General features: G+C 35.1%; 2 protein-coding genes and 1 non-coding gene across 3 annotated transcripts; 2 read left to right on the top strand and 1 right to left on the bottom strand.

The window, feature by feature from the left end:
• Nucleotides 1-1,851: 1,851 nt before the first annotated feature.
• Nucleotides 1,852-1,958, top strand: LOC112082299. The gene has a single exon (XR_002896960.1). It is a non-coding gene; the product is annotated as a small nucleolar RNA R71 (small nucleolar RNA).
• Nucleotides 1,959-15,713: 13,755 nt separating this feature from the next.
• Nucleotides 15,714-16,731, bottom strand: LOC112087782 (ATP-dependent DNA helicase PIF1-like). The gene is made up of 2 exons (XM_024157752.1): nt 16,428-16,731; nt 15,714-16,348 (listed from the first exon to the last, which is right to left on the bottom strand). Exons 1-2 carry the CDS (start codon nt 16,729-16,731, stop codon nt 15,714-15,716), a joined length of 939 nt encoding a protein of 312 aa, XP_024013520.1.
• An 8,194-nt stretch (nt 16,732-24,925) lies between these two features.
• On the top strand, nt 24,926-25,327 carry LOC112087781 (glutathione S-transferase T3-like). Its single transcript, XM_024157749.1, has one exon. The coding sequence runs from the start codon at nt 24,926-24,928 to the stop codon at nt 25,325-25,327; it is 402 nt and encodes a 133-aa protein (XP_024013517.1).
• Nucleotides 25,328-27,372: the final 2,045 nt, after the last annotated feature.

The raw sequence follows: 27,372 nt of genomic DNA, 5'->3' as shown, positions 1-27,372 counted from the left end.
CTGATTTTTTTGTGTTTTTGTTTTATAAAATACCTAAAACTTAAAAAGCAAAAGAAAGCATAAATTCTAAAAAGGAAAAGAAAACTAAAAGAAAGAGTACCTAAATGGGTTGCCTCCCATTAAGCGCTTTTGTTTTAAGTCGTTTAGCTCGACGTAAGCATGAGGAATCAGGCTGATTTGAATGGCACTCCACTTGATGTGCCCTTATCACTTCCGGTTGGTGGAGGTTTTACTTCTTCTCCTTGAAGAGAAGTCTTCTTACCTTTACTCTTCTTTCGGACTTTAATGTTGTTCAGAACCCTTTTTGTGTTTTCGATCAGCTCCTGGATTTGGTCCTCACTAGTTTCTGTTGCGTCCGGTGGAATGATGATCTTGATCTTTGCAAAAGCTTTCGGCTTCTCCTTTTCTTTCTCTTTTGGCCTGTTTCCTTTACTTGGAAATTCATCTAAGATAGTACCTTCTTCTGTCCACATTGAGGAAAACAGCATGCCGATTTGCGTGATCGATTATTACTCCTACTGTAACTAGGAATGGTCTCCCGAAAATGAGTGGCCTCTCCTTGTCTTTATCCATCTCCAGGACTTGGAAATCTGCTGGAACGATCTTATCTTCCACTAGAACTTGTAGATCATGAATCGCCCATTCAGTATCTTTTTGAGATGAATCTCCAAAGATAACCTTAACCGTCGATGTCCTTAAGGTTTTTATGCCCAATTTTCGGCAAATGTCTTAGACATGATGTTGACATTGGCTCCGGAATCGCACAAACAATCTGTAAACTTGATTCCTGAAATGAAACATTGGAAAACAAAACGTCCCGGATGTTCGGCTTTGGTAAGCCTTTGAAACGGTGATCGTTCGGGTATCTTAAACGGTGGCTGCTTGGGATCGATATCCTTGTACAGTGGTACAAAGATTGGGGTTTCTTCTTTCTTTCCATTGGTTCTGGACTCTTCTTCGGGCATTGTGGTTATGGCGTTGCAAAACTTCTTAGGGTTATCTTCAACTCTTCCTGGAAGAACTCCACTTTGCCTCTTCATAGAGTCGGCTGTTTGGGCGACTTGCACATCTAACTTTTTTACGTGCGAAGATAAAGATTCAAACTTACCATTCAGATCATTGTACATGCAGTCCACTTTCACGTTCACGTCTTTAGATGCTTTTTCGTTCGTCATAACAAGCTGTTGGATTGACTGTTCAAGTCTACCGATTTGTGAAGCTAGCTGGTTCGTCGTGACTCCCTGCTGTTGTACAAATTGATTGTTAAAACCCGTACCTTGGTAGTTATATGGCTGTCGCGGTTGATATGGTACTATTCCTCCAAAGTTTCCAACTTGAAACTTGTTTTGGAATGATTTTTGCTGAGGTGGGTAGTACTGATCTTGAGGGTTCTCCACATTTGGATTACGGTAAGAGAGATTGTTGTAATTTACATTCCGGAAGTTGTTGTTGAAGTTGTTGTTGGAGCGATTTTGGTATGGCACCAGTGCTCCTACGTAGTTCACATCTTCTTCTTGAAATGCTTGATTAATGTGATCGATATCACTAGGTCCTTCCTCTTCTGCGCCATTGTTGGTTTCACAGGCATGGATCGGGCGATTGTTGCTCTTCAGAAGTTGGCTCACCATGTTCTTCAACTCGGTTATCTCCTTGTTGTCTGTTCCGGCTTGCTTCATCGATCGATCGTATTCAGGACAGTCATTGTTATTGGCTTGAGCCAAATTTTCGATAAGGGCTCTTCCTTGGGTTATCGTCTTTTGCCCAAAATCTCCATTGCTAGCTGTATCAAGTGAAAGTTTGTATTTTGGTTGCAAACCTCGGTAAAATGTGCTCAGCAGGCTTGATCCATGAAATCCATGATGAGGGAAATCACGTTCATACTCCTTAAAACGTTCCCAAGCTTCATAGAAAGATTCAGTTGGCCCTTGTTGAAAGGTCGAGATCTTCGTTCTCAAATTGTTCAACCTTGACTTAGTGTAGAAGTGGTTCAGGAAAGCAGTTCTACATTCTTCCCAATTAGTAATCGATCCTGCAGGCAAAGACTTCAACCAACGGTGAGCTTTATCTGCTAATGAAAAAAGGAACAACTTACACTTTAAATAGTCAGGTGGAACTTGGTTTGTTCTCATCATGCTGCAAATTTCTTCAAAAAGCTCGATATGGTCCATTGGGTTCTCAGAAGGAACTCCATGGAACTGTTTTTGCTTCACCAATGAGATGATTTGAGGCTTGACTTCAAACTCATTCCGGTTTGGAAATGGTACTTGAATCGCAGATCGATTCTGAAAATTTTGAGTAGGTGCATCAAAATCAGCTATGCGATGGTTTCTGGCTTGTCTTCGGTGTTGATTTGCTGGCGGAATGGGGCGGTGAATGCGTTCATTCGGCTGCATTGCTGGGTGGTCACCATCGGCTGCATTGATGGGTGGATCAAAGTCTTCACGTCCTTCTCTCTCTCGGTTCTGGTGGTTTCTTGGAAGAACCTCATCCTCCTCTCCATCTTGTCGAGCATGATCACCTTCTGTGTGATCATTCTCTTCTTTTTCTCCATGTTCGGACCCGTCTTGGTCCATATTTAAATTTCGATTAATAGGATCTCCAGGCTGGTCGTCGTTGGTCATTTCTTGCGTTCGTCTAAGTTTTCGAAGTTCTCTTTCGTGTCTGTCTATCTCGTCTAGAATTGGAATGTCTCCTGCAGGTCTACGCCTGGTATTCATGCAATTCAGAGAAAGACAAAAGAAGGGAAAGATAGTTCAGAAAAACTTTAAGAAAGAACTAGAGATCAGGTGTCTAGAACAGAAGTTAAAACATGAAAAATAGCAAAAGGCAGCGAAACAAATCCCCGGCAACGGCGCCAAAAACTTGATGCGTGCTCGCTCGTGTCAACTACGTGAGGGAACAATTTTTACCCTTAACAAAACAAATAAAAGCCGCAAGTGCACAGCTAATCAGTTGTAGTATTTAGGGATCGAATCCACAGAGATTTGTGTGCCTGGTATTCTTCTACCGTTTTTAACTTTATGTCTAGACTAAATTGGTTTTAAAGGTTGGTTGTTTTTCTTGCGAATTAAACTAAAACAAAAGAAAGCAAATAAATCTATCCTGAAAAGCAAGTAAAGAAAATCGAATGGAATGCAAATGGAATAAGTAAAATATCGAACTAACCAAAAATAAGGCAAGTAAAATATCGCATGAAAAGTAAATAAAGCAAGTAAATAACGAACTAAGGAAATTGAAATGCAGGTCTAAGAAAGCAAGTAAAAATCGATTGAAATTGTAAACTATGGCTAAAAACGCTGAGCTTTTGGGAACTCTAAGGGATCATAATCGGTTTTAACACTAAGGTAGATAAATTGGGATTGACAGATAACAATATATGGGTTCTAGAGCTAGAGTACGGCGGTATGACTACGTCACTGTCGTGATCATAACCAACTGTTTCTCACAACCCTGACCAGTAGGTTTTTCCACTCTGGCCCTGGAAGGGAGAGAACGCAAGAACTGCACAAGACTCGTCAATACTCACGATCTCGCCGCAGGTAGGTTTCCACTCCTACGGAAAAATCGCCTGTTTCATTCTAGGGCTGATACTTAATGAAAACTTTCGCAACACTAACTATCTAGATCAGATACTAGGTGATCAATCAAGCATACATGCAATAAGAACAAGATTAAACAGAGAACAAGTCGAAATCCCAGATCTATAAACCTAGATGTCTTAATCGATTATGAGAGCCCCTTTCGGGAACCCTAAGCCCAAGTCAGGATCTACTCAGACATGGCTGAGTTCGACATCATCATTGATTTTAATAAAACTAATGAAAAACAGTAAAGAAAAGAGATAAAGAAAGCTTCTCTATTGAAGAACTCGGACTTGAACAATCTTCTACAAAAATCTCATAAAAACGGCTAAAGAAAAATGGTTTCTGTAAAGTATGAAGGGTTCTCTCTAAAAACGACCTAAATGACATGTATTTATAGTCTCCAATACTCCATGGTCTCTAGGGTTCCGGAATTGAGGCTGGGAATGACTTGGGCTTCAGATAAGTGGGCTTTAAGTCGGAGCTTGAATGCCACGGTCGGGAGTGTTGTGACCGCGGCAATTGGCTTGTTGGCCGCGATCGGGAAGCTTCTGACCGCGGCAAATAGCTTGTTGGCCGCGGTCGCGTGAGCTGCTGGCCGACTTCGAGTGGCTCCGGGGCTAATGAAATATCTTGCGATCCAACCGTTGGAATGTCTCCAAACCAAGTGCAATTGAAAGCTGGTTGATTCTTCTATAAGTTGTCCAATTTTGAGGGTGATCAGACGGTGAGAAGGTCTTCGTCTCTCCATGAGAGTTCTGACGGTCTGCATTTATCCAAAAGAGTTCATTTGTTCCATTTTGTACCTCTTTATCCCAAATTACCTGAAAAGTCTTTTAAAATCCGGAAACATAGAAATCCTTTGAAAACCTTTGAAAATGGAGTAAAAACACCTGTAAAAGATATTAAAATGATCCATAAAAATGGTCAAAATCCGGTGTTATCAGTTATAACGGTACAATGATGCCAATTGGATTTCAGATTCTAGAAATGCCAAATCCACAAGTGGATATGTCTTTACACTCGCTGGAGCAGCAGTATCCTGGAAATCTTCCAAACAGGCACTCCTGGCCCGATAAACCATGGAGTCAGAGTTCATAGCTTTAGACAAAGCAGCCGAAGAAGCAGAGTGGCTTCGGAACTTCCTGGAAGATATCCCGATGTGGGAAAAACCAGTGCCAGCATTACGTGTACACTGTGGTAGTCAGTCGGCTATCTCTCGGGCACTGAATAATCTGTATAATGGCAAGTCTCGTCACATACGAAGACGACATAAGACGATTAGGCATCTGATCTTAAGTGGTGTACTCACAGTTGATTACATCAAGTCAGCGGAAAATTTAGCGGATCCGTTTACCAAAAGCTTGCCGCGAGATCAAATCATTGAATCATCTAAAGGAATGAGCTTATTGCCTATCACGAAAGAGGATGTTTGATGGAAATCCCACCTACGCGATTGGAGATCCCAAGAGGTTGGTTCAAAGGGACAACTAAATCAAGCATAATCTGAGAAAAGCACTGTAAAATGCTCAATTTCCATGATGATAAACAGTGTTTCCTGTAATTATGTAAGGTTAAGCTTTATGGCTTTTAATGAGATAAGACCATAGCCTTCATATACATGTATATAGAGTATAACATGATACTTTCTGAGTATGTGATAGGTACTTGGCAATCACTTAGTGAGTGTGAAATGAGGCCGTTTCTAGGAGAACGAAGACAAGGCTATACTCTCCAAGTTCACTCATGATAAACCAGGCACGTTCAAAGCCACAATGAACACAATAGAGAACTGAATGCTACGAGAAGACGAAGCTGAGTTGTATCTGTTGATTTGGTTTACACCAAAATCTGGGTGGTTCAAGACATCATGTTCACTTCCTGGAGAGTAAATCCGACAGATATTAAAAATGAGTGGTTCAAGGCTGAAAAACGCTACTTCCTCAGACACAGTTAGTTTTCGCTTATACTCTCGAAAAGTCCGTCTGTCGAATCTGTAGTGTAGTTTGAGTCTAGTCTGCATAGTCTATCGAGTCTGCATATGTATAGAGTCATTTCTATTCATGTGGGGGATTGTTGGAACCCAATATTAATAAGCATACACAGCATTGTGGAAGTAAAAGGGCATTATGCAAAACACCTATGCGCGCCACCGCCATCGCCGTCGCCATCGCCGTCGCCGTCACCGGTGCCGGTGCCGGGCTCAGGCTCGTTGCTCGTTGCTCGTTGCTTGTTGCATTTTTTTAGTTGGCTCTTAGGGCTCTTGGGCTCTACATAGCTGGATGTGGGTCGTGGGCTTCTTAGTTCCTGCGAAATAATTTTTTGCATATTGAAAGGATAAATCTTAGGAAATAAAAGATTGCGTCCAGATAATAACGGAAGATTTCCGAATCTTTTTACTTGCGGAAAAAGGAGAATATCTCGTGAATATTCCTTTTGCCAAAGCTTATTCCTTGCGGATCAAGCTGAACCTTCCAGTATAAATAGACGCCCTCTTCTCTCATTCTAGATCATCGAATGAAAAATCGAATTCTCGAATACACCAAACACACAGCAAATAATTCTTTCTAGCAAATCCCTCTCATCTTAATATCGTAAGTGTCTCGAGAGCTATAGCGTAGTATAATCTCAGTTCGTAGATTCTATTACGGGTGTTGCGTAATAGTCTCATCACGGTTGTATCCTGGGATTCAAAAATCGCAACAAACCGTCACACATTACGGGCGATTTATTGAGTTAAGGAAAGAGATCATATCTCGACTCCATGTGTTCGTCTGTTTTCAATCGGTTTTCAAACTCTCGTTTTAATCTCTTACTTTAACATATCGTTTATAATATTGCTATTTTCTATTCGTGATTTCAATCGGATTTTCGCGGTCCTACATCTTTGCCACACTAAGACTTTTGTTCCGGTTCTTGTCTTTCCTTTAACTTGATTCCTTCTTCTCCTAGCTTCATTCCTGACTGAGAAAGCTTCCCTTAAATGCTGTAAGTGTCGCACGAGTTGGCGAGTTTTTGAGAACAATGGTTCATCGAGAACATGAAACTGACCTTGAATGGGCGGACGAAGTTTACCAGCTAGATAGGTTATGCTTTTAAGGTGTAAAATACTATTTTTCAGTCTATGGAACATGCGGTTCAAGTTTAATCAAACCACACCGCTTTTTTCAAGGTTATTATGATGAAAAGTAATTTGTTTTTATCAAATATGTGGTGTTCATAATTAAAAGTGAAGGACTTTCGGTGGGAATTTGAAATTATTCAACAAAAAATGATTATAATATTTCGAAAGGGAAACTAATCAATTAGTTTTGTTAGATGCATCTAAAGTGAACGTCTTTGGTAAAGTGGTGGAAATTATAACCAAAAAAGACTTAAATAGAGCAAATCATATATTCCTTCGTCACTAGTACAATGCATTTCACCTAAAACACATCAGTTTTTTTTTTTTTTTTTTTTTTTGCTTAGTGAAAATATTCTCTCTTTCCATCGCTATAGCTGTTTATTAGAAGGTTAAAATTAAATTTTTGTAAATCTTTAATTCCAAATTCTCCCATATCCCAGGCAATTAAATCTTGTAAATCTAGTGTATCCCGCTGCTATAGTCATTATTCATTCAAAAGTTTGCTTTTCAACATATGAACGTTGCTCTTTTTATAAAACTTTCCCTAGTTTTTATGAATTTTTTATTTTAAAGAGCATGATTTTAATCTAATGGCTTTGAATTTTACATTCCATAGTCTTTTTCAACAAGACACTAATCCTAATTAAATCGTTGTATTCGAACCTGTATTTTACGGTTCAAATTACAGGCACCAGCCTCAAGGCCCTCAACGCTCAATTATTCACCGGTCTTGAACATAGTTTCATAGTGTTGGAATCCAATATTAACTAGGTATCTGCCCGCGTCGCGCGGACACAATCATTATATAAACCTTATTATAATTTGATTATTGAAACATCAGATTTTTATTTTCAATTCTTGCCAGACACGAGTTTATATATTTAAGAAATCGTGTAATATTTTTATATTTGAGTTTATGAATAATAGTTAAATTGTATAATATTTTTTGCCAAATTTCGGTATATATCATTTTTTAAGATGAACAACACTTATTTACAATAATAAAATGAAATTATACCATTAATAATAACCAAATATAGAAAGATTTGTACTTTATATAACAAACGAAATAATATCTTATAAATATTCCTTTAAAAAAAAAATTTCTATGTCTAAGCCTCTAAAAAAGCTAGTATCACAATTATTGTCACAATAAAATAAATATTATTAATCATCACAATTATATGTCATTTTATCACCTAGTAATGATTCTTATGAGGTTCTTTCTATTTTTGATTTTCATAATTATTATATTATAATTATAACAAAACATGACATATATAGTCAACTAAATTAGCGGTGGTAAATATGACCGTTATTTTTCAAAACATTGCAAACACTACTATTGGTTGTCGTAACGGTGGTTTTCAATTTAAAGTAGTACCCATTTGTTACTCATAATCAGATTTTATTCATTGTTAAGAATAACTGCATCTATCTTTGAAAAAAATGTCTCCTTGCACGATGATTTCTGCTTTAGGTATAGCATCTGATCGATCTTCTATCTGTGTTCAAGTTATCAAGAGTGTCGAGGAAAGCCTAGGTGTTCACGGTATTCAGCGATCGTTTATATTCGCAGACGAACATGTAAGTATAACTTCAAAAATAACATACTGTCTGAATCTTAATATATTACTGTCTGAATCTTGATATATTATCAATAACATCATTATTTTTTAACTGAAAATCTAGGGTGATCGAATACGTGCATCGATTCCGAATCGTTTAGTAGACCATTATGAAGGCATGATGTGTGATAAAGATTGGTATTTCATTTGTAACTTCAAAATTACTCCACACATAGGAACTTCGAGGATTACAGTCAATGGTCTCCATATCTGTATCGATGAGGATACTCATGTTGAGAAGACATCGCCTAAATCAGATGACCAGTTGTATTCATTTGCTAATTTTAGAAATGTCCTTGACGAATCTCTGATGGAAAACATAGACGTTGGTATGTTTTCTTAGTATTTAATTATACTCAATTAGATTAATCAATACTCTACTTAATTATACGAATATATTGCTTTATGCTAGTTGATTTGATCGGAGGTATTATCAAAGTTTGTCAATTGGAACGTCAAGACCAATTTTGCATCGGAAATCAGAGAATCAACTCAAGTGTTCTGAAATTTACAATAAGAGATTTTGAGTAAGAATCCATTGATACAAAGATTAATACATATATAAATCTTTACTATCATATTCTCGATGTTAAAGAAAATGATATATTAATTCTGTTTTTTAGGGGTGTCGACATCAATTGCATAGCGTGGGGAAGAGATGCTGAACATTTTGAGTCCTTATGGAAAAATACTCCTCGTCGCAAAATCGTTTTCTGTGTATTGAGATTTTGGGAGTTGTGTCGATATGGAGGTTATTTCTCATTCTATCGACCAACCATATATCAATTTATATTCATATCAATTGTAGCTAATATAATTTTCTATATTGTACAGATGAAATATGTGTTTGTTCTGGTCGAGAATTCTCTGAAATATTGTTCGATCCTCCAATTCCTGAAGTCGAAAATTCTCATTTTATGTAAGCATTGTTCACCGTTATCATCTTGTAAATTTACTAAACAAAATTATTGAATATTCGACTCATTATTTATCTTGTTCTTGCAGGCTTGACTACACTGATGATTTTAACAACATTGAAGATGGCTACTTTTTTGATCACTCACCTATTTTCCCTAGCCATTGAATCTACCAATTTCATTTGATGTTTTCATTTATTTTGTTTGACAATTCTATTTGACTTTTTTCTCGTTATTTTGAATTTTAAAACTCTTTAATTAGATGAAAGAATTATTATACGTAATAAAATTAGAAAATATTAAGGTAACACATTAACAATATGATTGATATTGAAAACATTATTAATCACTAATAAATTTAATAGATCAGGGCAATAACCGAGATATTCATAAATTATAGGACTAACCTTTTGACCATCCAAGACCATCACAATATATTTGTTAAAGGAAGGGTCGAATTTTGGTTACAACAGAAATTTTTTGGCCCAAAAGATGTATACAAATTTTGGGCTCAGATGATATATAATTTAAATGTAACATAATAAATCGTTTACATCAAACAGATTTAGAATCAAATCAGAACATTATTAAGAATAAAAAAACTATAGATATCCATCTATTCAAAACTATCAGAAACTTGTCAGCTATATTTTCAAAAGCGCAATGAATACTTAGCCCTTTGAGTAGACTATAGTTTAAAAATCAACTTTTCAAATCATCATACATCACCAAAAAAAGACAAAACACTACAAAACCATTGATATACAAATTTATTCTAAACACTAAAGATAATGTAACGATATCATTCATAAAATTCATAATATAAATAAGACATAATCATTCATAACATTCATAATATAAATAAGACATAATGCAGTATGCATAGAGTCAAACCAAAATAGTAGATTAAACAACAACCGATATCATTTAATAAGTATCATAATATAATAGTCTTACAAACATTAAAAAGAAAGATAAGGAATTGACATTCCATCGCTGGTGCATTAGTTAAGACGGTGTCGCCTACCAAAAAAAAAAAATCGATATGTTAGATCAATATATCTAAAAATCAACTAACACAATATGTCAATAAAGAAAAATTAAATTTAATACTTACTTAGCCCTGAAATCGTCAATCTCGTCATCAACAGGATTACACAGGAAATCAGAGCAAGGAGGGTAAGAGCATAGGACAACCGACTTGTTATCAACACCTATCATTAATTTTACGAATCAGAATTAGAAGAATGCAAGATTAGCTATTCTAAAATACTAAAAAAAGGAATAAAAACCTACATTGACCATTAGTCATCTTCCAAAACCTCAGCACAAACACCACTGATTCACTTTGATTACGCTGATAAACACTATGCAGATTCTTAGCCAAATTCCCACGGGCGATACATGGCAATACACAATCTCTCCTAATTGATTAAAACAGAACAAAAAGGTTCTTCCAGTTTAGATGTCTTAAAACCAAAAGGAAACATTTTTTTTTTTTTTTTTGCAAAAACAAACGACATGTGGATATAAACTCATAGATGTTACCCTGCATTAAGAATTTCGAATCGAACATATGTTGCATTATCCTCATAAGCATCGCTGTTTATCTCACAGAGATCACCCATCTTCAACACGGTTCCCATTACATCTACATATCGAATACAAAAAAAGTAATATTAACAAAACGATACATTATACTAAAATTGTCACAAAACTAACAGATGGTTACCAATATTACCAATTAAAAACTCAAAATCTAATCCGCGAGTCACGATGTCAAAGAAGCGTGTGCAATTGAGATGCAAGTGTAAATTATGGGTTACTGGAGAGGTAGGAATCACGACCGTATGAGGTCCGAAAATAAACCGATGCCTGTTTACGGTTATGCATATCGAACCACTGGCCTTCTTAACAACGAATCGACGAACCCTAAACCAGTAACCTTGTTTAAGTACAGGTCCATGCAGAGCGATTTCATCGGGCATGACAGTTGCACCGATACGATGACCCTAAGATCGACGATTTCGCATAAGTTCAAGTGTAAAATCCAAAAGAAAAATTGCTTTTAAAAAACAACCCTATGAAATATATAAAGAAATAACAACTACATAACGAAATACCCGATCATCAGCGAGAATCATCTCAATTGTATCACCAAAGAAATTCACATTCTTCCAGAGTCGAACAACTTGCACACGAACTTCACCGCCGGTGGTGTAATAATCTAACCTAGAGATATCAACAGCATGAGACATTTTTTTTTCTCTATCAAGAACACAAAAGGAAAGTAAAAAAAAATAAGGAAAGAGAACACATATATATATACGCGTTACATTCTAGACAGTTATTTCCTTTTTCAACCCAATAAATTTATGGAAACATACAACATTGAATATGTATTATTAAAATAAAGATTAACTTATTTATAGGTTTTATTTTAAATGCCAACAACTGTCTGTCAAAGGCGTCCTTTCATCCGTTAATGTACTTTTTCGAGACATTAGCAGCATGCAATATGAGAGAATAAAATCTAATTGCATCTGATATACTAAGCATACACGCAACCGAGATAAGCGAGCATACCGAGTAAAAAACAATCAAAAAATACAATAGTTTCTTCAGTATACAATCATTACATCAAGCTAGGGAACATAATTTTACTGGACAATATTTGTATAAAGCCAAAGAAACAGTTGGGGAGAAGGGTTACTTTGTTGATTATTTTTAACAATGTATATGAGAAAATGGGGATATATATAACACCCAAATAACGGTTATGGAAAGTGTCGCGTGAATCAGTTCATTTTATGTATTCTTCAAAAGATAAATGTTCCATTTTTGGAAAGTTGCAACTTATGATGAATATTCTAGATAGATTATTGGTTAACAAAATTTATTTGTTAAAGGAAAATTAGAAATTTGGTTATAACACTAAACCCTAAACCCAAACAGTCTTGTAAATACAAAAAAAAAGTGTCTAACAAAACTAATAATATATATGGATTATCGATTTTGAATCATTCGGATCGGCCCAAATAATTAGACACATCTGTATCCAGCCCATATAACCTCTCTCTAATCCTGAAATTTCAATAACAAAACGATTTAGATCTAAATATACATTTTTTTTTTCATACGTCAATTTAAACAACACATCGAAATATACTTACCTATTGCGCAAGGTCAAAACCTCATTAATAGGTGAATCAGTGATAAAACGGGACACACCATCATCATCATGATCCTTGATAGACACATTCTCTAAAACATATATATTGGAATATTGTTATGTTATATACAACGATTTTATAAATAACATATTGATGTATCATCAGAGAACATACCCCCGTCAATTGCTACACACCAATCGGTTGACACACATATAGCAAAGGGACCTTCGTATTCTCTACACTTATCTCTTATTTCAGTTGCCAACTCACCATGTGCAACACACTCTAGCATGTACTCCCTATATTTTGACAAAGAATGTAGTTAATAATTAATTAGCTAAACTTCAAAAATTTACAGTTTGGGATATACTTACTCATCATCTATTATATTAAATCGAATTGATGATGTAGTCGTCCCATCCGGGTATGTAATAGTAAAATATCTAGCATCTTCAACGACTCCAATCAAATCTGCGATTGTAATTAGTCAAAATTAAGACATTAGTGCGAACTATATATTTTGCATTATAAGAAGATACCAAAATAATCTTACCAATTAGATAATAATGAGCATCTGGGAATTCATAAATCGAGAGGAACGATGCAAAATTATAGAACGAATTATTTGTTAATGGTAAAGCTGGTGATATCGTTGTTCCCCGTGTAAGTGTAATAACGTAATCGTGTTTTGTAATACTTTGGATATTAGTCCAGTTGTAAGGATTTAAAAGAAATCCAGTCAACATAAACCATTGATCTTCTTCGCATATTTGATTGAAATGCTCCATCATCTGATTGTTTACCCGAGCCTGTATTCTACAACCCTAGAAGTTTATACGATAACATTAGATCAACAAAAGAACAAATTATTGTATGTTAAAACAATAAGCAAAATCAATAATAATTATCACAAATAACATGTTAAGTTAATGAAATTTACTTTTTCATCGACCAGAATGAAATTTAGACTTCGATTATCGTCCGAGTAATCCACCACCCATTTTTTGAGTATTTTCACTATAATTATCCAGTCAGACATTTGAGAGTCCAATTGACGAACAAAATCATAATCCGCCATTGCGTGATGCCTATCGTTTAGGGTTATGCAATTTAGAGCATATTTATAAGAAAAAATGTGATTTTATATTAATATATAACCAAAATTTAAGAATATTAACATTTCAGGATAAATATAGATAAATAAACAATATTATCTTCGAGTAAAATAAATAGATATATATATATATATTGAGATTTTTCTATTTTAAATTATGTTAATATTCCAATTCTCGTTGTTAACAATTATAAAGATAGTTTACTATAAAACCATCTATATATGTTAAATGACAATTTATTGCAATGAAAATTTACATTAGCTAAATCATAATCATGCACATCGTTTCATATCTTCACCCAAGCCTGAAATTAATATTTAAGCATATATGTAAACAATATAGTATCACAAAAAACTATATTAAGGGAGTAGGGTTAATGTCAAAATAATTATCTTACTTTGCCCGATGTGGTTTTGTCTGAATTATCTTTCTTTCTTAGAAATTTATTTTCGTTTGAATTATTTTAAAAGAAAAAATTTGAACAGTTACCATTTAAAGCCACTTTACTGTCAAAACCAACAACAATCCACTAATTTATGTCAAGGCACTTCCATATTGATTGACCGATTTGTTCGTTTCACGTGCCTGGTAAGAGAATATATTCCATGTTTTAAGTTTTACCAAATATACACGCAATCTCAATAATTAAATATACTATTTTACTAAATATAAACTTTTGCTAAATTGCAACACTTTCCATAAAATAATATGATCTCTCTCTATGGCTTATGTTATTTGGACAATTTTATGTTTCAATATTTTAGGAGATGACATATTCATACAACATCGTAACAAAAAATGCCATTTATGTAGACTTTTACGTTATAACTTTATGTATCTAATTGAACATTTTTCCTTAAAATTATATGAAATAGGAAACTTGGAAAGTCAAACAGTTAGTTGCAAACATAAAGTCGCATAATCTTCCCCATAAAAAAATTGAAAAACGTGAAAATTGATTATTATTGCACACCTTATAAATACTGACTTGATGGTTTTTTTTTCAAAAAACTTTAAAATATTTTTCAAGTACCATTATCGTTTCTGAGAGAATTCATAAGAAGATGGCGAACACAAACGAAAAAAAATTTGATGAAAATGGCTTGTTGATCATCAATCCCCCACCATTGGTAATGAGATTTGGTGTCGTGGAACCAAACTCACCACCTTCACCAACAGATTCCGAGATAGAGCAAGAAGAATTATGGGAACAAATACACTTATTCACCGCATCAAATCAGAAAGGCAAACAGAACATTCCTCAGGTAATACATCCTATTCACTAAAGTTTGTTTTAATCATGTCTTACACAATGAATAATAAAATCTGTATATTCTACAACTTATGGAGGATGACAAAGGCAACACATCTAATGAGACACCCCAATCAAGTTGCACAAAACGAAAACACGACCTGATTCTAGATCTGGAGATAGGGTTGAAGTGCATGCGTTGCGGTTTTGTGGAGACAGAAATTCGACACATGGATACCGCCGAATGGGTACGTGATCAGAAATATATTTAGATCTAAATTATGAAAAATTGTCTAAAATCTATGTTATTGAGTCGTTATAGTTTGTTATTGATTGCCCATTGAAATCTATATTGTAGAAACAATCCATATTTAGATATAATATTGAGTTAGTTCAAAGCTATATAGTTTTACAAAAATCTAAATCGGATTGTTTGTGTCTGTGTTTAAAGGGAAAGGAGAAGGAACGAAAAAAGAGGAGATCTGGAGTTTAATCAAGAAGAATATCAGTTTGAAACGAAATTCATGTTTTTTTTTTTCTGTTTGTAATGATCACTTTAAAGACACTATTATGTACTTGGTTTTATTTTCTAAAAAATATTAAGTTTATTTCGATGACATGATAATTTGGTTTTGAAGCATTCTCGATGAAATGTTAATAGATGCCCAATAATATACTACAATTAAACTTTGGTCAAAATATGTTATCGAATAGAGTTTGTCACTGGATTATCCGACTATAGTTAAAAATCAGAGATCAAACCATTAATACATGAGATCCAATTTAGTGAAAAATCGAAAAAAGTAAAATCTATTAAAAACTATAAAACCGAATGTAATGGTCTTATACAATAAAAAGAACTAACATATTTCGAGATACATAGAGACAACATATCACAAAACAAAACACAGTAAAAAGAAATATCATATCTTGTCAAAAACCTCCTTGTAGACGACATTCAATGTTTTGTTTTGTGGTTTGTTGTCTTTATCGGTGATCAATATCTTCAGACCTTCTCTTGATGTAACCCTCGATACAGCGACATAGAGTTGCCCATGAGTAAAAACCGGTCTTGGAAGATACAAACCAACCTTTTCGAGTGTCTGTCCTTGGCTTTTGTTTATAGTCATTGCAAAAGCTAATGTGATAGGAAACTGCTTGCGTCTCATCCTGAAAGGAAGTTTCATCTCCGAAGGAGAGAGGAATATCCTAGGAATCAGTACCTTTTCACCAACCTTGCTACCTGTTATTATCTGAGCCTGGAGAACATAATTAGCCATCTTAATAATGATGAGTCTTGTGCCATTACACAACCCATTCTTAGGGTCGATATTTCTTAGAAGCATTACAGGAGTACCCTCTTTCAACTTCAGGACATGATTAGGGAAACCAGACATCTTGATACTATTTAAAAACTCCTCGGTATAAATCATGTTGTTGGAATCACCTTTATTCTTACTGGCTACACTCTCTGAGGGTACTTCAGATGCATCATTGTAATTGACAACTTCTTCAGTTGTATCAATGCTATCACAGCTAAGATAGGTCCTTTCAACACCTGTTATATACAAAACAACCGTCGTATTATATAAATATAAAAAAATAAACTAAGAGGAATTAAAACAAAATAAACATACCCGATAACTTTGAAAGCATATAATCATTTATCGTATCTACATCATCGTTTCTTTGACTCAGTATGGCACGGTCTTGGAAAAATTTAGGATCAGTCTTTTTCGAAAATGAACTCCCATAAACTTCTTTGACGATCGTTTTTATAGGATCTTTACAGTCTTTAATCAACAGATCATCAGGAATTTCAATCACAGCTTCACCACTACCATCGTCATTTATCGTACCATCACCAATGTCTAAGATCCACTTTGTAAAGGCAGCTCGTTCAAGCATCGCACGGCTATTATCTCCAGATATAAGTCGCATGTTCTGTGTAAGCTTTATTATTATTCCGCACGGCTAAACCCTAAACCCTAAGCGGAATAATAATATGTTATAATTAAACTTTATTATTATAACAAAACTGATATATATAATTATTCTAATATCATTTATTATATATTGCTTTTGCTAAAATAAGAGATAAGTATACCACGATAAAGAAACTAAAAAAAAAACATGGTAAAAAATTACTGACTTCTGATAATCAACCAACAAACCCTAATGCATGGTATGCACTTCTAAACGAAGGATAAACGACTCCACCAACAGTCCTAATATCATCAAAACTACATGGACCCCTAACTATGTCCAATAATAGTCTCAGATAATACTCTTCTCCATACTCAGTCGGTGATTCGTCCACAACACAAGCACCAGAATTTCCTTTTAGTCTTGGCCTCCATGTCCTATTTTTACGATCCCATACAAACGTAGAAGGAATCTCCGAGTATAAAAGATTCATTGCCTCTGGATAAGACTGATTACACCTAAACCAAGCAAGGAATTTAGGTTTTTTAGCAGGAACACGTCTATCTAAATTATTAGAAAACACAATATTTTCCCCCGGGAGATGAAACGGCATAACTTGCCAATTAACACGTGGTCGCTTGTGAGCACCTAGACATGTACAATAGAACAACAATCATATATACAATAAGAACAATTAATAAAATACCGTAAAGAAAATTAACGATTAGTGACATCCTCAAAAACGTAATACAAAACTCATTTACCAAACGCTTTCATCGAAGAACCCGAATGCAAACAATTCTAACAATGCAGGCTGATAACCCGTGAAGTCGCGATAGACGCATATATATACCTATACCGAAATATATGCATATATATAGAGATATAAGAGTTATGTGGTTTACGCGTTATTTATTTTTTTTCTAGGGTTTCTTAGAATGTTTTCCTTTATTTACATTTTATACACACCTCTCAACTACCGAGTTTTTCCTTTTTAATAACTAACATCTCAACTACCGAGTTTTTCCTTTTTAATAACTAATTAATCAATTCATTCAAACACCAAGATTTCCATAGCTACTAAATGAAAAAAAAAACAAAAATTGTGGAATGATCGGGGATATATTCGAATCCTATTAGATATTTATAAATATAAATTACTTGGAGTCCAAGAAATCAATAAAACAATCCATTCAAACACCATGATTCTCATAAACACTAAATGGAAAAAACTAAAAGTTATGATATGATCGGGGATATATTCAAATCTTCTTAAATATTTATAAATATGAGTTACTTGGAGTCCAAGAAACCAATAAAAGCATGCGTTATTTATGTGAATATATAACTTATATTATTTTCTCCGCTCTATATACTTCAATATCAAACAACAATAATAATTTCATTAAAAAAATATATTTATTGATTGAAATAAAGAGGTCTGAAGAACAAAGAATAATTAAACTATAATTTGTATACATGGTAAAAATGATATTCAATGTAGACGTCATAACATTATTCATTGTAGACGTGCCACACTACCACGCGTGCATGGCCTCTTACGCGGATATCTGCATTGTTATAAAAAAGACTTGAGAGAGAGAGAAGGCGACCACAAATTAATACCAAAAAGTCAAAATACAAACATTAAGTATTAGAAACTCACTGTTCCAAAAACTCATCTAACTCAGGAATATGGGGATTGAGTTCGAACTTAGTAGGAGATGTGGAAGATATAGTGATCTTGCCTATATTGATAAACCAAATACAGAGTCAAAACAATAAAATGAAACGAACATAGAGAATATAAATTAGTATACTAAAAATACCTCCAAAATAATCAATAACAGCCCATCTAAGCACACACACAATGATATCTTGATCACATCGTCTCCAAGATGCATAAAAGTTTTTCGCCATCTCACCGAACAATTCACAACTCAAATCAACACCACTAAATTAAAACATGCCACACATATTCAGATGGATAGAATAATTAAAACGACATTATACAGTTTAAAACATTCAGCAGACAATACCGTTTATCTCTAAGACAGAACGTGACGGTTGAATATGAACCCCATATCTCGGAATCACATATATCATTACATAGACTGCCATATGAATGAAAAGAATGCTCTCCAGTCAGTAAACCACGGGACGTTCCAGATAGTCTTACATTTAAGACACGACCTATCAAATCTTCATAGACAACAAAAATTAAACAATGTTAGCATCAGTAAGATAACAATAAAGAAATTCAATAACTAAATCAAAAATAAACACACCAACTAAATAGTCATCATCATGGGAACGATCCAATATCCTTTGAAAATCAACGAAGTCAAAATAGGCATTTTCACATCTACGTGAAGTCTTGTCAATGATAGTTGATGGTAGGAACAATATTTTGTATCTATGAGAAGTCGGTCTACAACTATCCTCACAATCAGTAACAGAAAAACGACTGATAATAATCCAACTACCAACATCTATGCGAGACGATGCAACACTGATCTCACCATCACTAACAGTGGCCTGAATTTTTACACCCTGTGAATAAAACAGTCAATTAGACACCGACTAAAATTTATAATACTTTTGTGTAATAGTACAATAAATACCTGTTCATCTGACAATATGAGCTCCATAGAAGAACGTTTCGAAATTAGCATATGCACCCACGTTTGTAAAACCTTAACAAAGATAGTACAATCATCTTTGGAAGGACTCAAACGTGAAACACACTTACCAAAACACATTGAACCAAGAGAAACTGTATAAGTACACACCGAATCCTGGTGTCCAGATATACTAATATTCTTTTCGATGAGTATATCACTCAGTTCGACGTTTCGCTGATCTTCACTATCATCGTCAATATCAGTCTCATCATCCAACATAACATCTTCATCATCATTTTCATTATCATCAGTTGAATCGGCATCGTCGTCATCTTCATCTTCGTCATCACCGCTATCATCTTCTGAGCTATCACTTGAACCATCAGATTCTTCACAAGTCTCATCATCGTCAATAAAATCATCCTCAGAATCATACTCATCTGTTGGGTCCATATCATCAGTATCTTCACCCGTCTCTGAATCAGACCTCATATAATCCTCAAAACCATAATCATCATCAATACCACGACCCGATGAAACCTCAGTATCATCAGAGTCACTATCTTCTGCATAGATAAATATATGTAAAAACGATGTAATTAGTATTCTAAAAAAACATAAAAAACAGTGTTCAAAACAAAAAAAAAGAATTGAAACCATTAGATTCTTTATTCATAACCCAAGCATTCCTCGCAAAATCCCATAGAAAAGTCTTCTGAGCATGATCACTCGTATTAACACGATCAGAAACTAAATACACAAAACAAACATTAGAGCAAACATAAAGACTTAATATACACCATTAACAAAAATATATTACATTAAGAGCGGAAATACCTCCTTTGATAAAAAGCTCGTGATCAAGAATAGATATATGATACGAAGAATCAATATCTACATAAAAATTGAAAACGTTCATAGACTAATATATAATAAGGGTATGCATCTGAAAGGCTAAGATATAGCATTACAAAAGGTAAAAACTGTAAGATTAATAGATAGGACTACCTTCGATAACAGGATTATATGTCCGCAAGGTCCATTCATCGATAGCAGAATCGATAAGTAGCTTGCATGGATAACCTACAAATACAAACAACTACTAATAAGTATTATAAATTGAATGAATAAACTAAAGAGGTTCAACAACCTTTTTTTTTGGTGATATCCACGAAAACATATGGAGTCACGTAACGATAATCAGTCATGTCTTTGTTATCCATATTCTGACGATGCGATTTCAACACAGACTTTAACCCGCGAGCATAAGCCTGGTTATCAAAACCTATAGTCGTATAAATTTTTAGAATTCATCTAAAAAAATTGAGAGCATACATACTATTATTAAATTTGATAATAGTTATACATATATACCAGAATCGGTAGACGGAACTTCCCAAGTGATTCTGACTTTAGATGGATGATCAAAGCTGTACTTAGAGGAACACATTGTTAGCTTTGCATGCAAATAGACAAACATGCTGAATCTTTTCTAAAGAGATCCAAAAAGTTAATGCTATAATAAAAAACCTAGCAAAATAATCACAGAACCCTAATAGAAAAACTAATGCGTTAATTATGAGAAGCTTGGTTGAAAACGCTCATATTTATACGTCTAAACAACCTAGGGTTTATTTTCTTGTGAAAAATACTAAAATGTAATTATTGATCTACATGCGATATTATCTTCCCATGAATTTCGTAGCTATCTATAATAAAAATGTAAAGATTCCATTGTAGATAATAACAAAGAAATTATGGAATATTCCCTTTTACAAAATATTTAATAAATATAAAATATTTCCAAAAATAGAATTAAAAAAAAAAACACTAATTACAGGATTCGAACCCGTGAACCTTCGATAAATGGACAAAGCACTTAACCAACACACTACCATCTCAATCAGCACAAATGACGTATTGGAAGGTATGTATATGTTTTTTGGGTTTGAAATTTTTTTGAGGATTTGATTAAAGAAGTTTTCCATTTTTTAGCAACTAATATCGATTTTAATGATTTAAAGTTAACTAATTCAACCAATCAAATTATAACAATTATCAACCAATCAAATCCTACTTGAATTAAAGAAGTTTTCCATTTTTTAGCAACTAATATCGATTTTAATGATTTAAAATTAACTAATTCAACCAATCAAATTATAACAATTATCAACCAATCAAATCCTCATAATTTCATTAATCAAAACGACACAGAAATCTGTGCGTTAAATCACAGCCCGAATCACTTCACAAATACTAATATAGATAAGCATTTGGACTTGTAATATTGAGTTTGTGTATGAATAAGAAATGAAGTTTAATAAGCAAATGGGCCTTATAAATTCATTTAAGATTTGGGTTTGAGCCTATAGAAATGAAATATTCCTATTAATTTTAACTAAAAGTAGAAGTTTAGTGGAAGTGTATTTGTCCCACATTGCTCACCAAGGAGAAAAATCTCTTGTATATATATGGTTTTCTCACAATAAGGGTCAGCATCATTGTGGAAGTAAAAGGGCATTATGCAAAAACACCTACGCGCGCCGCCGCCGTTGCCGGTGCCGGGCTCGTTGCTCGTTGCTCATTGCATTTTTTAGTTGGCTCTTGGGCTCTATTTAGCTGGGTGTGGGTCGTGGGCATCTTAGTTCCTGCGAAATATTTTTTTGCATATTGAAAGGATAAATCTTAAGAAATAAAAGATTGCGTCCAGATAATAACGGAAGATTTCCGAATCCTTTTACTTGCAGAAAAAGGAGAATATTTTGTGAATATTCCTTTTCGCCAAAGCTTATTCCTTGCGGATCAAGCTGAACCTTCCAGTATAAATAGACGCCATCTTCTCTCATTCTAGATCATCGAATTATAATCGAATTCTCGAATACTCCAAACACACAGCAAATAATTCTTTCCAGCAACCCTCTCGTCTTAATATCGTAAGTGTCTCGAGAGCTATAGCGTAGTATAATTTCAGTTCGCAGATTCTTTTACGGGTGTTGCGTAATAGTCTCATCACGGTTGTATCCTGGGATTCAAAAATCGCAATAAACCGTCACACATTACGGGCGATTTATTGAGTTAAGGAAAGAGATCATATCTCGACTCCGTGTTTTCGTCTGTTTTCAATCGGTTTTCTAACTCTCGTTTTAATCTCTTACCTTAACATATCGTTTATAATATTGCTATTTTCTATTCGTGATTTCAATCGGATTTTCGCGGTCTTACACATAGTTTGTCTCCAAATACTATTTGAATTAGCTATAGGGATCAATCTTGTGGAGTAGTTTGTGGCAAACTCAATCTTTTTCTTTTACGAATCCGTCTTCCTCACTTTTGTCAAGCGTTTCTTTTACGAATTAGTGAACTCAAAATCTCTACACTCACTAAAATTCCATTAATGAGCAACTTAAAGAATTAAAACCTATACTTGTTCCAAGTAGCACATAAGAAATCCTCAATAGAGTGCTAAAAAAGAAACATGAATCCAAGTGAAATCATAAACAGGCAATGTCTTAATCGAAGGTATGTTCTTCTACTTCAGAGAGACTAACGAAGAAATAGAATGGGCACAACACAATAATCGTTTAGGATTTCATTACATAATCATCTCCACTAATTCACCAATTCAAGTTTCTGTAACCTTAGACTTTGGTTTCCTTTTAATTTTTTTTTTGCTCAAATGAGATTTTATAGATTAGCTACGCTCCATTAGAGGAGGAATTGTTTACAAACAATAACAAAGCCAACATGGCTAACAAATTGACAGCTACAAGCGCCAAACGAAGAACATAAGAGCAGAAGATAGGACTTTAGTCGACTTGAAATAAGTTTAAGCAAAGTCTTCACACGTAAAATCTATGGTCGGATATTAGAATAGTCAAAGTCTTTCGTAAGCAATTTTTATTTATTTTTTCCTTTGGAAAATCTCCTAACCACCCGTATTGGAGAAAGATGTGTTATCTTAGAGCATGTGCAATGGGGTATTTAACCCGTCTCTACCTAATTTCGCTTAATTAAATAAATCAAAAACAATAAAAAGGGAGAGAGACGTCGCCTAAATTGGATCTGAGAGAAACATTTCTCTACACACACATGGCGAAAAATCATTGGACTAAAAAAATGGAGAAGAGAAATTTTTTTTTGGGTCCTCAAACAATTTTTCATCTCCCAAAAACCATTTTCCTCTCTTCTTTCTTCGTTATCTCCGTCGAATCGCAAGTCGTCAATTCATCGGAATTCTTTGTCAGCAATTTTCAGACGGTGGCGGCGATGTCTTCTGAACAGCTGATTGGCGGAATCGAGGAGTTGTGAAGGCTTGAAGCTTCTGGATCCATGGAACCGTTGGAGAAGGTAAACGAAGAATCGATTGAAATTGTTCTGATTTTTGGGTTTAGATTGAATATCTCGGATGAAATGGTTTACTGAAAGGGTTCAGAGGTAGCGATGATTGGTTGTGCTTGGATATGTATGCTGATTTAGGTTTTTGATGATCGGATGAAATGGTTTCGACAAATGATTTGTCTTGGCTGATTAATGGTTTTGTCTTTTGTCTTCTGATTTCGTTTAGGGTTTACGATGATTGGGTACAATTTTTAGTTTGTTTTGATCGACGAATGATAGATGACTTTGTTTTGATCTTTAAGTATCGATAATTTTGTTTTGCTCATTGTGGCGATGAGTTTGTATGAGTTTGTGAATGGGTTTAAAGTTTATTCTTTGGTTTGTAGTTGAAGTTCATTAACTCTGAGTGTGTATTACTTGTCTTGTTTGTGTAGTTGTAGTTCATTAACTCTTGTGTGTATAGTTGATGTTCAACTAACTCATATTTACTGTTGTTTTTGTTCTCTGCACAAGGAGTAAATGGAGATGGAATGACATGAAGAGGAGAGAAGAAGCAAAGCGGTTTAGGATATCATCACCCGCCTAAAAAGGTTAGCTTCAATCACTTCCTAGTTACTTGTAGTAAATGCTATTTTGATGTGGGTTTAAGTCGTGTTAGATAATAAATGGAATAGGGGATTAGTTAATGTTAAAGTTAGATATGTGTCAAGTCTCTTCTGCTTGTGATCAATGCATATTGTGTTAGGTTGGGTTGAATGCTTGTGTTTAGGGTGTAGTTAATGTTTATTTTTTGAACTCGGACACTTTTGTTCCCTCTTCTTTCATGCTAGTATAAAGCACTCTCTTTCTCATCTCTTTGAACTCGGACACTTTTTTAAGCTCATCTCTTCTTTCTTATCTTCTCGTATCACTTCCAAAAAATATAGTTTTCTCTTCTTTCATCTCTTCTCGTATCAGTTGCAATCCTTCTTGTCTTCTCTTCTTTTGTCCAAGGATGTCTTCTCCATTTCCCTTTAACAACACCTTAAACTTTGTTGATCTTTTACAAAGTCAACAAGAGAGTGTGTCACCTTACCCAAATCCATACCTTTCCTTCGAAAACCATGCCTTCGGTACCCAAGCTTCTACCGAAGAAGTAGAAGAGGTTGGAGTGACGAGCAAGGTGATTAGACAACCGTGGAGTCCTGCGGAAGATACCCTGCTCATCAGCTCGTGGTTGAACACCTCGAAGGACCCGGTTGTAGGAAATGAACAAAAGTGGCACTTTTTGGCGTCGCATTGCTTTGTACTTTGCGGCGAATCAAAAGGGAGGAGAAATCCGAGAGTCTGGGCAGTGCAAACAAAGATGGCACAAGATTAATGATCTTGTGTGCAAGTTCTGTGGGGCTTATGAGGCTGCAACAAGAGAAAGAACAAGTGGTCAAAACGAGAATGACATTTTCAAAAATGCGCATGCTATTTTCTTCAATCTCCATAAGAAGAAATTCACTCTCGAATACGCTTGGAAGGAACTGAAGAACGACCAAAAGTGGTGTGATTTGTCAACCAGTAAAACCGATGGCAGCTGTAAAAGGAGGAAGACGGAGGATGCAAATGCAGAGGGAAATGGAGATGGAAACAATACTTGTTCGGGAAACGAGCTTTTATAGAAAGAAATCGAGAAGAAGGCCACATAAGATTATGAAATGATTACTTCAGCGAAAACGCAATTTATCCCGACCACCTTTTCCGACGACGTTTTAGAATGAACAAGGCATTGTTCTTGCGTATTGTTCATCGGCTCTCCAACGAAGTCAGTTTCTTTAAACAGAGAAAAGATGCCCGGGGTAGACTTGGTCTATCTGCACTTCAGAAGTGTACAGCCGCAATTCGTCTCTTAGCTTATGGCACGGCACTTGATACCGTTGACGAATACCTACGACTAGGTGCAAGTACAGCTCGTTCATGTCTGGAAAATTTTGTTGAAGGAATTATAAATCTCTTTGGCGATGAGTACCTCAGAAGACCCACGGCAGAAGATCTTCAACGTCTACTTTATTTTGGAGAGGAACGCGGATTTCCTGGGATGATAGGAAGCATAGATTGTATGCATTGGGAATGAAAGAATTGTCCAACCGCTTGGAAAGGCCAGTATGTACGAGGTGCTGGAAAACCGACAATAGTCTTAGAAGCGGTTGCTTCATACGATCTCTGGATTTGGCATGCGTTTTTTGGACCGCCAAGTACCCTTAATGATCTTAATGTTTTGGATCGCTCACCCGTTTTTGATGACATTATAAAAGGTCGAGCTCCGAAAGTTAATTTCTTTGTCAATTGAAAGGAGTATCATCTGGCATACTATCTAACTGATGGTATATATCCAAAATGGGCAGCTTTTTTCCAATCTATTCCACTACCACAAGGCGAAAAAGCATGTTTATTTGCTGAACGTCAAGAAGGTTATCGAAAAGATGTCGAGCGTGCTTTTGGAGTCTTGCAATCTCGATTTGCCATTGTCAAAAATCCGGCTTTGTTTTGGGATAAAGAAAAAATCGGAAAGATTATAAGAGCTTGTATCATACTCCACAATATGATAGTAAAAGATGATAGAGAAGGATAAAGTTCTAAACCCTAACTTCTTTGAGAATATAAGATTGCCAAAACACCTTTTATTGCTTTAAGAAAACTCACTCAAAAACTTAAAGCCTCAAAGCTCTCTCTATAATCTCATGAGTCTACCACACTTTGGTAACTTCATATATATAGAAGAGAAGACTTACAAATTCCTAAACCTTATAGAAATAGAAAACTTCTTATAGATGACTCCTAAGGTATATTTAGATATCTCCTAAATATATTAAATTTTCCTAATCCTTTTAGGAAACTTGTTTCTCAAGCTTTGTTCAAGCTTAGTTCAACAATCTCCCCTCTAAGCTTGAAATCTTCTTGTGACACTCCTTGCACTCCTATAAGCTCCCTCATCTCTTTGAACTTATTTCTTCCCAAAGCTTTGGTCAAGATGTCGGCCTTTTGTTCACTTCCAGGGACATGCTCAACCTCGATCTGGTCATTCTCATCACACTCACGTATGAAATGGTACCTGCGGTGAATATGCTTGCTGCGTCCATGAAACACTGGATTTTTTGAAAGAGCAATTGCTGATTTGTTGTCCACGCGAACTGTCACTCTTTCACACTTTGTTCCGATAACTTCTGCAAACAATTCTTGAAGCCATATAGCTTGCTTAGCTGCCTCAGTAGCCGCCATAAATTCTGCTTCACAAGAGGACAATGCCACAACTTCCTGCTTCTGCGTGCACCATGAGATTGGGCAGCCATTAAGATAGAATATGTGACCTCCTGTACTCTTCCCATCATCCATGTCTACATTGTGACTGCTGTCACTGTAGCCTACCAAGCCTTTATCTCCTCCACGTTTGAAATAGAGACCGTGAGACAATGTTCCTTGTAGATACCTTAACACCTGTTTTAGTGCAGCTCCATGTGATTCCCTCGGTTCCTGCATGTATCTACTTAATACTCCAACTGCAAAAGACAAATCTGGTCTAGTGTGCAAGAGATATATGAAACATCCAATCTTCCTTCTGTACTCATGTTCGTCAATGTGCTTTTGCTCTTGGGACTTGCAGAGTTTTAGGCCAGAGTCCATCGGTATGTGACATGAGTTGCATTCATTCATTCCTGCTTCTTCCAAG

Source organism: Eutrema salsugineum, unplaced genomic scaffold, assembly GCF_000478725.1.
Source record: "Eutrema salsugineum unplaced genomic scaffold, Eutsalg1_0 scaffold_8, whole genome shotgun sequence".
Classification (NCBI taxonomy): domain Eukaryota; kingdom Viridiplantae; phylum Streptophyta; class Magnoliopsida; order Brassicales; family Brassicaceae; genus Eutrema; species Eutrema salsugineum.
The sequence above is the reverse complement of the archived record's forward strand: the minus strand, read 5'-3'. Positions and strand labels throughout refer to the sequence as shown.